Below are 12,204 nucleotides of genomic sequence, written 5' to 3'. Positions count from 1 at the left end.
AATAAAGTACGGGAGGACTAGATAAGAGCTTGGTGCGCCCCCAGAAACCTTCAGCACGCTGCTTGAATCTTCTCCCCTCCAGGCGCAGTAAGAATTAAGAGCACGTCACAGCTCATTCACTTATGTCCCGGTCTTGCGCCTCCTGTTTTGCTAGTAAGGTAACGCGCAGGAATTTTAGCTCAGATCAGAAAGTGAGCTTGTTTATTTAAGGGAGCCCCCACCACCTCCAATAAAATGTCATTGGATCCCCTTTTCGCTTCCCTATAACCAATGTTCATTAAAGTCCTGAAACCCAACAAAGGCAAATAACTGACGCACGCTGCAGAACCACAAGACAAGAAAACAAACGTTTTATAAAAAAAAACAATGAAAAATTTATTCATAAATTCTTCACTTTTGGGTCTACAGGTCTATATCATACACTCCAAAAATACGCTGTATTGTACAGACTTTATCCAGTTAGAAACAATCATATATTGACTTACATACAGCTTCAATATAAGCCTAAACATTCGTAAACATTAATTAACATAATTAAAAAAAGATGTCCGCATCTAGAAAGGAGTTCCACAAACACACCCACTCCTGCGTGTCCGGAGCAGACTGCTTCGCGTTAACTGTTCTTTCCCCGCTGAACCAATCAAAGAGACTTCTCAAACGATGAAAAATGTTTTAAATAGGCAAGCAGGTGGTCCAAAAACGGCCAACTGATGACAAAGAATCTAAGGGTTTCTCCTAATTAACCCATTATAGCTCAGAAGTTTAGTGTAAATTCCAGCCTGCTGTTTCAAATAGGTCAACAAACAATAACTTTTCTTAACAACGTGCTCGGAGGGCAGAACAGTTAATTTTATAAGGCCGCGGCTGTACGGCTAAATTTGCAAAGGTGAAGCAAATGCGTTACACGTTTAAACCCTTTGTAAAGGGCAGCCCCCCACCCCCACATCCTACTTATTTACAACTGCCCAACTGTCCTACTACTCCCTCCCCGGAACAATTATTGTCCAGACTAGAGAGGGTCAAGGAGGCAGGTTATTTTTTAAACTTCCGAAGTCTGTTCCTGCTTTAAGTGAAAGAGACATTTGTGGTTCTTTTTCAGAACCAAGAAGGACTTACGTGCGATGTTGAGCCAAATAAACGGTTCTCAAAGAATAAACATCAGGCTCCCTGAAGTGCAGAAAAACTTAGACATTTTTGGAGCACCCAACCCCGAAATAAACACATTTCATATAATGTCATAAATATTATGACATTATCTGTCTAATAAACCTGTGCAACCCTCTTAAAACTGACCAATACCGGGCCTTGGAGGGGGTTCTCGCGAATGCATGTTTCGTTTATAAACATTGATCACTGTCGGTAATGAGCGCAGGACCAAAAAACTGCCCTGTGGCACTGGACAGACTGCAATCTAGGACTTCACTTATACCCTAAGGCTGAAGGTTTCACGCCGGGTTATCTATCCACTCGAGTGTAAAAGCTTCTTATATGCACTGCGGTTAATAGCTTCCCACGCCCCTTACTTCTACCGCCGCCAGCTCGTCCCAGCAAAGAAATCTCCCATATACTGGGGGGGGGGGGGTTAGGGTTTAAATTACGTCCAAAAACAGCACGTGGAACTTTACTATTACAAATATGGCGGACCCGAGTGTAGCTGCTTATTTAGTTTGAAAGAAGTCTGTCAATCTGCATCTTGCTTCTTTACAAACCCTCCCACAATTATGTACATATAAGATAAATAGTTTTTCAGTTTGAAAACAATAGGCAACTTTTTACACGATAAAGGCAGAGGGGATTGTGGCACTAAGTAGTGCAGTTAAACGACACTTTTACAGAGAAGTATTCTTAAAACTTAAGCTGACCTGCATTGGGATGTAACTGCTAAAGACGAAAGAACAGCTGTTGCAAGAACAACCTCTCTCCAAGCAGACAGTTAATGAGTGTTTAGAAACTTGGAAAGTAAGGGGCAGCCTTCCTATATAATCTGCACACAAATCGGGTGTATTTGAAACAGCTTGTAACCTTCTTTCACAGCTGAAGAGGGCGCTCGGGCACTTCGTTGCAAACACACGGCACACAATTTTAAATAATTCGAACTGGTTTACGTCGCCAATTATGCGTGATTCCTAGGATTTTGTTAAAGATGCCTTGGTCCTAAGCAAGTCAAAAAGTGTCCTGGAATGCAAGACTCAATGAGCGAAAATAAAAGGAAAGCGACTGGTTTTGGGGATCTCAAGCGTTCATGTATGACACTTGCGCGAGACTGTTTACAAGTTAACGTTGCAAAAAGCGTAGGGTGAATGTGGGTGCGGTAAGGGTAGATAACCAGAGGGGGCGGAGGGTCTTCTTTTAAGGCAGGGCAGTTGAAATGTTAAATAGAAATACATTGAAGGCGAGATAAAAACGGGGCCTGTTGAGCAATTCCTCATTCCGAAGAATCAAGGGTTTAAAACCCTACAAAGAAATTGCAATCTGCACTAAAACGTTGACATGAGTAAATAGTCAAAGGGATATAAGAGTTAATGTACGTGAGGCTGTGAAATACTGGCGGAGGGTCGAGGTAGATGGTATAAAAGGAAGGAAAAAATAAAATAAAAAACACAGAAAACGAAAACTCCCAAATAGACAAAAACCTTGAAAAGCAGGTTACACATTTTTCTCAGTAATCTTTGTGGCCCCCCACACTTTCCTTTTTACGAAAGTATGGAGTGCTAAGCAGCTTTTACATTTCAAAATATTTATATATATATTTTCTATATATTAAAAAAAAAAAAAAAATCTATACCAGACAGGAGTGCATTTCATTAAGCCTACACAAAAAGATGTTATAGACTTAGGCCACGTGCTCCTAAGGAGGAAAAGAAATAATGTGCTGTAGGAGAAGTTGTTGGGCGCGTGAAGCAGCCCGTGGCAACATCATACATTCCAAACTGTAATAAAAAGGGGAAAAAAGCAGAAGGAAAAAAAAAAGAAAGAAAAAAAAAAAAAGAGACATCTGCTTGAAAATTTCGTTGGGGAAAGAGAACACAGACATTTCACAGAGACCAGTTTTTAAGTATAATTAAGGTTCAGGAACTGCAATTAGGCACAGACTGGGAAAGTAGTTGTCTGGCAGGAACATCTGAAAGTCAATATACATACACGAGACCTTACAGGTCGACTTTTCACTATGTAGGCTCAAAAAAAGGCACTGCCTCTCACATGCGTGCAATCAATCACCTCCCTTTACTGTAGATAACATTGGATAAGTCAGCTGGCGACGAAAAAAACGCAAGGTGCACCGACCCACTGGCAAGCGAGAGCACCTGGGTACCCTCACTTGAAAGCAGAGCCACGTGAGCCCGCAGGGAGGTCGAAGGCCTTCCGGACAGGCCGGTGCCACCTCACAGGCGGCATGAAAGGAACCAGCCTATCCGGGAAGCTCTCGATCTCCCTGCCCTGGGAAGGTACGGGACCTCCACGCCCTCCCACCCAGACGAAGAGGTGCGATGTGCTAGCACGACTGCTACCTGTGCGTGAGAGGCACATAGTCCAAGTCCAGGCTGTGTAGGCAGTCAGCGGGCACACAAAGTCCACTTGGCAGGGGACAGACATCTCGGGGCAAGTCCTTGAGGCACCTTCTCCAGGGTGTGGTGATCATGTTTACAGCACTGGTCACTCCGGACTACCCCCCCATGCGTGCCCTGCTAGGAGGATGGTGACTTCTTGGAAAGATGCGGTCCCCAGAGTTCGGGGGCAGCCAGGATAGGGCAAGGGCGCGCCTCACCGGCTGCTGGAGGAGTACTTGGCCTTCGTGATGAGGTACAGCACGATGTCTTGGTGGCCCCCGAAGGCGGCGATGTGCAGGGCGCTCCAGCCGTCTCGGTTGGCCAGCCGGATGTCGGCTCCGAACTTCACCAGCAGCTTGACCAGCTCCAGGTTGCCGTCGATGACGGACTGGTGCAGCGCCGTCTGGCCCTCGGGCCCGAAGGAGTTGACGTTGAACTCGCAGTTGGTCATGTTCTGCAGCAGGCTCTGCAGCTCCTGCGTGTTGCCGTTGCGCACCGCCTCCTGGAAGATGCGCTGGGGCTGCGGGGCCGAGCAGGTGGACATCTCGGCCTGGCTCATGGCTGGGGGGCCGGGGAGAAGGACCATGCAACTGATCAGGGGGCAGAGGGGAGAAGGATGGCTCCCGGGCACAAGATCCAGGTGCACCCACCACAGGACACCAAAGGATGGAGCCACGAATTTACGGCAGAGACTTGGGGACCACAGGCGACGGTCTTCGAGTGTCCACCCCGATGAGCCGCTGTTCCTACTGGGTGCCTCCGGAGTGGGGGCAGCGGCGGGACTCTCTTCTGGAGGGCCGTGGAGGGAGTGGTAGAGGGTATTCCCGGGAGGGGGTTCCACCAGTAGGGCTCCGTGCGCTGATCCACGGCCCGTGCTCCCCGTGTTAAGGGACGTGCAAGGACCACCTCCCCATGCAGCCCTCCGCAGGCCCCTCGGATGTGCGAGTCTCTGCAGCAGTCTCACGTTACAGGGTCAGCTCTCGTCCTCCGCGGTGCGACGGCTCGTCTGCGCAGAGACTGGCTGAGGGTCCCCTTGCTCGCCGGGGGGCGCTCTCCTCTTCCCGTGGAGTGTGCTTGGGGCCTCTGCTGCAGAACCTGTCTCTTCAACCCCTTCCTCTGCACGGGTGGACGCCTTGGGAAGCGGTCAGCTCGTGCTCCGGGGGCAGATCCTCGGCAGTGCACGGGCTGGGAGGGCCCCAAGAGGCATGCAATGGGCCCAGCTGCTGTAGAAGTGGCGGGGGTCACAAGGATCTCCGGGTCCAGCAGGGCTCCAGTCTGCAGGCGCGATCTCCCACCCCTCTGTGGGATTGCAAGAGTATGCAGAGATTCAAAAGGAATGTATCCTTCGGCTTCTGCACAGTGCAGCTGCGGAGATCCACACTTCGCGGAGATCCCCCCACTCAAGGTCCCGGAGACGCAGGCTGCAGAAATCACCAAAAGTTGTGGAAGTTCGCTCGATGCAGGTATCGCCGCAGTATGTGCAATGCTGGAATTGTACGACTCCCCACAGTTGTACAGTCTCCGGGATCCCGTCCCTCCCGTACTGCTACCGCACCCTCCTGACTCCGACGTGCGCTCGAACTGGGCTCCGTGCGGCTCCTTTTCAGGCGCTCCTTTTATTTGCATAACAATGGCCGGCCCGTGACGTCCCTTCCCGGGCCTCCGGCAGCGGCGCCGCTGATTGGGCAGAGATCCAGGAGGGCGGAGACAGAGATGGAAGGCTCCCACGGGGGTGGGGGTGATGGGTGAACCTTTCGAACTCTGGCAATGGAACGTACAGGCATTCCGGCAGGGGGCGTGGCCACGACAGCTTTAGGGGCCGTGTGAGAATTCCTCTGCTCGAGGCAAAGGCAGGAGTGTCGCTACAGCAAAGCACACATCGGAGCCACGAATCATCGGTGCCCCGTTAATAAATAAATATATGTCCATATAACGTGCTCAGGGTAACTTTAAAAATGGGGCATCTCTGACATAAAAATAAAGTAAGTTTGGATCGGAAAGAGGATGTCTCAGTGCCAACTCAAGATGCGTCCATTGTTCACTCTTAAATATCCCTCCTGGTAGCATCACTTCATTATAACAAAACAAAAAATGTAGCAAATCTCATGAAATATACACATATTCCTCACATACAACTAAAAAGGTAGAACCCACGCCAATGGAGTTTAGAACACATAAGCTTTCGCAGGAATTAAAAAAAAAACATTAGACGGCGAGCCAGCACTCTCATTGGTGTAGCAGAGATCAATGCCAGGGGCTCTGAGGTGCCCAGGATGCGCCACATCAGCGCTACACACAAGTAATTAGTACTACAATATTAAGATTATGAAACACACTTACTACCATTAGAATCCATAACCTTTGAAGCACCCCCCTTCTCCCACCCCCCGCCTTTGGACCACCTATGGAGCTCCCACCCTGTACGTCTGCGCTGCTTTTTTGGATAGTACCAGCCAATCATTGGCTACGTTCTAAGGCATTGGCAAAGTGGCCAGTTGTCTTGGACCCTATCTTCCAAGGCCCTCTAGAAAGGGGATTTTTTTTCTCTTCACATCAAATATATTTCTCAACCTCTTCCGTTCTGTCTGCCTATGTCTACCTCAGATTCTATCGATCTCCAATATCATTTTAAGGATAGTGGGTCCTCAGCCAAAACATTTTTAAGCAGCTCAAGGTTTACCCCTTTTCTAAAATGTAATGTTTCATTCTATATTGTTTGGCATCTTGAAGGCCAAAATGAGCAGCACATTGCTAAGCCATTCCGAACAGGGGACATCAAATATATCTTGCGCAGGACCAAAACAATTAAGATTACGCTGTATCGATAACTCTTGCAGACAGACGACCTCCTTCTCATCTCCATCAACATGAGAACGAGGAAATAGATTTGCACGGTGTCCTGTCGTAATGCATCCATGAATGTTCGCAGTGTATAAGCCACGATTTATCGAATCACGGCTACAATTGTGACGAGCAATGCTCACAGTGTGGCAGTAATTGAGATCCTTGGCCACAATGTATCCATTGAGAGCCGTGCGCATCCATCCTCGTTTTTCAGATTGCAGTACATAAAAAGTAAAGTACTGTTTCTTTCGAATTCCACTATTTACAAGACACCATTAACACAACTGGAACTGCTTATGCACGTGCAGCACGAGTACAAGGGATTTCCAAAAGTTGCTTGGCTTAGAAAGGCACACGGGGAAGATACATGCTTAGCAGGTGGCGTTCCCCTAGAGGGCGCTGCTGGGCAGCGATAGAACTGCATGCAGCCTACTGACCGAGGAGCATCTCCAGCAGTTCCCACGCATGGGAACAAGCCCTGCACCTGGGAAAAGTCTCCTCGAATATTCAGGGGAGGTCTTAAAATCTGCATGTGTGAGGACCCTAGGGCTGTGTCGAACCCCAGTTCAGTTCAATCTACAGTTCATGTATGCAGGTCCCAGTCAATGAAGGTCTTCGGGTCTCCCTGGGGGATCCATTCTTCATGAATTACAATCTGAGGGTGGCCTGCTTGCCTTAACGCAGCACTTGAGCTGCGAAATCAAAGCTTAATTTATAAAAGAACAGGTGCCGAATATCAAAGATTTCCTCTGACGCCCGCGGCCATCTACCCGGGCTGCCGAATACTGAGGCTGCCTAGCCTTGATGCCACCTCATGCCCCTTTAATTCAGCACAGACACTCGCTGCCCATTATCTTACACCTGCACCTTTTTTTCAAACACGTTTTCTTTCTGTGTCACGGTTTTCCGTCTGCACTCGGGCAAAGTCTCATGAGGAGAAATCAGTGCCGGACTCAAAAAATGAATGTTAGTGGGTCCCACCTGTAACCCTGGCTCAAATTAAGCGCTGCGCGCAATCTTTGACAGTAGCGAGGGGTATTCTTAAATCGGGACTCGCGGAGCGTTCATACAGTCAATTAGGGGCCCTGTAAACTCCAGGCAGTATGCAAAGGGATGCTGGATGAAAGTCCATAACCTGCTGATGTCACACATGGCATGGAGCCGGTGTCTTGTTTACTGCGCATCTTCCCCCAAAGCCCTACTTTAGAGCCCCCTCAGGTAGTATGTCTGTCTGTGGCCAGGGACATCTCAAGGATTTGGGGGGGGGAGGGAGAGGAGGGCTTAGGAAAAGGATTGAATGTATGATCCAGTTTCAGCTCGTCCATGTCTTCTTCGGCTGAGTCACTGAATGCACTAGCGCGGTCGTCCAAATTCTAAATGTGTTTACATCTAATATTCAGGGATAGTGACGTGTGTTTTCATTATTGTAACCCAGCAGCTGCCCACAAATGTTATTGCAAATGATCTATGTGACATACTCCCGTTTGTCATATGTGAGTCCTGATTTGATTTAAAAAAAAAAAAAACTTTTTTTATATGGATGTTGCATGTAACACAAGCAATTCTCTGCAAATTGTCTGTTATTTTTAATGTGGATGATGTGTGAGTGTCTTTTACAAAGGAAAAGGGTATTTAAAACAATATTTTTAAGAATTATTCAAGATCATCAGGGCAAGAGACTGCAGAACGGAGCTGAATCGATCAGGAGACTTGCTGAAAGGCTGGTGCCCGGGGCCACAGCCCACCTTACCCATGCTTTAAAGCGCCTCTGTCTGTGGTGCTAACCTATAGTATAGAGGTCACATCCTTATTCAGCGTGTAGTTGATATTGCATGTCAAACAACGACTGCACCTGAGCAGAGTCCACCATCAGAAACACCTTTTCAGTGGGACGCTCTGCTGGAGCTCTAATTCCATGGCACCAGTAGCCTCATACATCCATGGCTGACCTGTCCCTCTTAGTGACATAGGACGTATCCATATCTGTCCTGTCGCTGTTGATGGACATACTGTGCTCATACTGTGTCAAATCAGGCCTGCCTGCTTCCTGCTGTTGTATGTAGTCTATAAATCCATTGCAGTCCGGTTACTGTTGACGTCCATTCTCTACAGCCATGCTATGGTTAGTTGGCCTTCCCAAGGCTCGCAGGCAGTCATGTATCAGGCAAACTCACAGATGTGTCTACAGGCCAGCATCTGAGAATGCAGCTCGCAGGCTGGGATTGTCTCATATCCTGTATATAATGGTGCATACTGAGAACTTCCAGGTCCATCACAGGATGCTTGACCAACCGCTCTCTCGAATCGCTGGACCTTTCTATAATTTAACCACCAGAATTTCCCCTAGCTCTGAGTTACAAACGCTGTCCGTGTGTCCCAGCTCTTCACAATGCTCTAACATACATTGCTATATCACTAGTGGTTCAATCAGGTGTTCCGTTTGTATCAAAGATAAACTATTTAAGCATTGGAGATACTCTACTTTAATAAACTAAACAATAACTAAATGATAAAGAGAACAATCTAGTAATACATACAATCAATGGATATTGTTTTCCCTATATTTTGCATTTTCTGAGTTGTGATACCATTCTTTCATTATACACTTTTGGGCAACACAGTTTACATGTTTATACTGTGTGATCAATAACAGCAAGGATTACTATTTCGCTGATTTTATGGTGCTGACCATAAGTCCATGGTTCCTAAAGGCACTTGAGCAATTGTCTAATGAATTTCTACATCTACATCCTACATTTTTACCCCTAATCGTTTATTGATTTGGGGTTTATTGTGTAGGGTGGTTGAATGTCATGGTTGCTGAATATCAAGGCTGTATAGTCTTAATTCCACCGTGCCTCTTTCATGCCCCATCATACACTCCCTGCACCTTTATCTCACTCTAGCAGCCTATGGCATAACAAGGGAATCATGGGTGACGCAAGGACGTCATTTAGGGGTCTCTAGGGGTCGCAGCTGTGACCCCTGGCTTGCCCTTTGCGACCCCTGGCTTCATAGGTGGCAAAATCAGTGCCAGGAACACAGTAACAACTCGTCCTTATGGACCTCAGTTGGGACTCACTCTCCTTGTTTTCTGTCACTTTTTTATTACACTGGTAGTGAATAACATATTATTCACTATTAGTGTGATGAAAGGGGAGCATTAGCTTGAATATACCCTTCCATGGCAGCTAAGGAATGTTAAAAATGCCTTTAAATGTATGTTGTACACATGCTTGCCGGTGTGAGTGTATTTTTGTGAGAGTGTGTAAGTGAGAATTCGGGTACATGTGTATGTGTCTGTTGAAAGTGGAGGTCAAAGAGCATGTGATGCCACTTTTGCTACCCCTTGCATTTTGGTGAATTGACGTCAATGGGGCCACGGTTTAAGTAATGAAAATGGGGCCCAATGACATCTAGTTGGTAGAAAAATTCAGAAATAGTTGGTTTTCTGTCCGGCCCCTAACACTCCTGGGCCCCAGTGCCCTTGGACCTGCTGCACCACCGAAAGCCACAACTAACCCCCCTCTTGCAGCTTTTTTTTGTCCCTGCTTTCATTCTTTATCAATGTTTTCCGTCTTTCATTTCATCCTTCTTCTCCCTTTTGAGCATTTCTCTCTCTTCGTTTTGGGTCAAAGTTTGATGATAAAAATTAAGTACTGAGTCCCAAAAACTGAGAGCCAGTGGGCCACGCATGCAACCACCATCTTACATTAAGCACTGGAGCGCGCATACTCCTGGTACGGCGTCATACTGAAGGATGAAATCAATATGCAAATGCCAATAAACATAACCCGATCTTCTTAAATTGGCCCTTTTTCACCCCACCTCCTTATGCAGACGTCTTCACGCTTTGCACAATCACAACCCTTGATTCCTCCTTGCACACGCTCCCCAACCTCCCACGCATCATGACTATGTGGTGCGAGAAGTTAAGAGGAAGACATACACCGCCTACACCAAACCCCATCTTCATACATGCTCTACGGTGGCATTTGCACAACACGCGTTCTGCTTGTGGTGTGGCCTCCTAGTGCTTGTGTGGTACTTAGTTCAATGAGTAGTCTGATTTAGCTTGTGAGGATATCTTACAGGTTTTGTGTTCTGGCCACATTTCCGGACAGGTGACTATGATTGAGCAACAGAAGTATGGTCTCACTATTTTGTCTAAGTCAGAAGGACTTTCTCCACTGTTTAGGCATTTTTAAGTCGGTCGGAATGCCCATGGTGCTGGAGGTGTGCTTGTGTGTGCTGTTGACTGGCAGCGAGTTCTGTTGTGTTCTGTCATAGCTGCCAGCATGCAAGCTGCAGCCCTTCTTTCAGTACCCAATTCCTCCTGTCCATCAAACTTTACCTGCAGGGAAAGGCACTGGCGGCCCTAAATACTTGATGCCACGATTTGGCAAGTTGGCAGACACACGATGAACCTATTGGTGTCTTTGGTGGTTAATGGTCATCATAAATATATTTCCACCCCAAACATTATGGAGCCTGGGCAGTTCCTTGGCACAGTACACGATGCTCAGCATTTGGGTGGAGCCTGGGACTCTGGCTTTTGTTGCGGAGGAGAACGACCTCCAGTTGCTGGTCTTTACAGCTGACCATGGGAGACTGTGCATTTGTGGCAGCTCTGCCTTATGCCTTTTCCAAACGGCGTCCAACAACAAACAAATTCACAAGCAAAAGCAGAAACGCATGCAACAGCAGCTTCCCTGGAGTATGCATAAAAACATGCCTCCCCACCACCAGGGGCCTGCTCAAGTCTACTCTGAGGTGTCTGGCCTGGTCACGTTCCCAGCGCGTTCTTCCAGCCTGCCCCATCTGTCCCAGCGGCAGGCCAAATGGAAGGTCTGGGGGCAGGTCCTGGGAGGCCTGGGACAGGCCCCAAGCCCGGGGACAGCCGCACAGCAGATCCTGGGAGGCCTGGAACAGGCCCTAAGCCCGGGGACAGCCGCACAGCGGGCCAGCAGGAGACCCTGCTGTGCACCGTACTGCAAGAACACACATATACAGGAGGGCCACGAACACCGACGGCCCGGAACCCTATCCCAAGGGCCTGATGCAACCCCTGGGCGCACAGTGAACAAAGTACACATTCACCCAAATCACAGCTGTGTGTTTCCTCTCCAGACCCGAAGTTCAAAGGAAAAGATGAATACAACACAGAGCCTGTGTTCACCTCTTAGCGAGTACCGACAAAGGGAAAATAAGTCTTTATCCCAGAATCCTTTGCAGAATAGAGCGATTTGTTACATGATTCTGTTTGATTGTGTAGACTATTTACTACTCAAGGCCGCTTCAAAGCACCAACGGATAGGCAAGGGAAGGTGCGCTGTATACGAAAGAGTACAGAAAACAACATAATATTTATTACATTATGTGCTTCTATATACAGTGACCGGATGGGGCTATGCCATTAAAAAAAAAAAAACACTGTTCCATTGCTGGCTTTGATTTGCATATCAGTGCATTCTGGGAGATGTAGTCTTAGGTCATTTTTGATTGAGCTTGCATGTGCGCAGTGGTCTTGACCTCTCCCTGACATTGTTAGTACCTGTCCGGTGATCTGGAGGGGGCATCGAGGATGCCCTCATAGTGGACAGGGGATTATTACCCTTGTTCGTGGTGTAGCAAATACAGCAGTGGTAGCAATGTGCTGGTAAAGTGGTGGCAGTCGTTTGTAATTTCTTAGCTAAACATACCTTTTTATGTGCATCAGTGAGAGTGTGGCCTTCTTGTCCCTCTGCTGTAAAGCTCTGTTATGTGAAACGAAGAACCTTGTGTTGACATTCCCTGTGCATGTCAAGGACAT

The 12,204-nt window shown here is 47.6% G+C and overlaps 1 protein-coding gene across 1 annotated transcript; it reads right to left on the bottom strand.

Moving 5' to 3' along the window:
• Nucleotides 1-349: 349 nt before the first annotated feature.
• NRARP (NOTCH regulated ankyrin repeat protein) lies at nt 350-5,153 on the bottom strand. Its single transcript, XM_069241416.1, has one exon. It carries the CDS (start codon nt 4,132-4,134, stop codon nt 3,763-3,765), a length of 372 nt encoding a protein of 123 aa, XP_069097517.1. The 5' UTR covers nt 4,135-5,153; the 3' UTR covers nt 350-3,762.
• Between the last annotated feature and the right edge of the window lie 7,051 nt (nt 5,154-12,204).

This window comes from Pleurodeles waltl, chromosome 6 (genome assembly GCF_031143425.1).
Source record: "Pleurodeles waltl isolate 20211129_DDA chromosome 6, aPleWal1.hap1.20221129, whole genome shotgun sequence".
Classification (NCBI taxonomy): domain Eukaryota; kingdom Metazoa; phylum Chordata; class Amphibia; order Caudata; family Salamandridae; genus Pleurodeles; species Pleurodeles waltl.
This window is presented reverse-complemented; position numbering and strand designations above follow the sequence as displayed.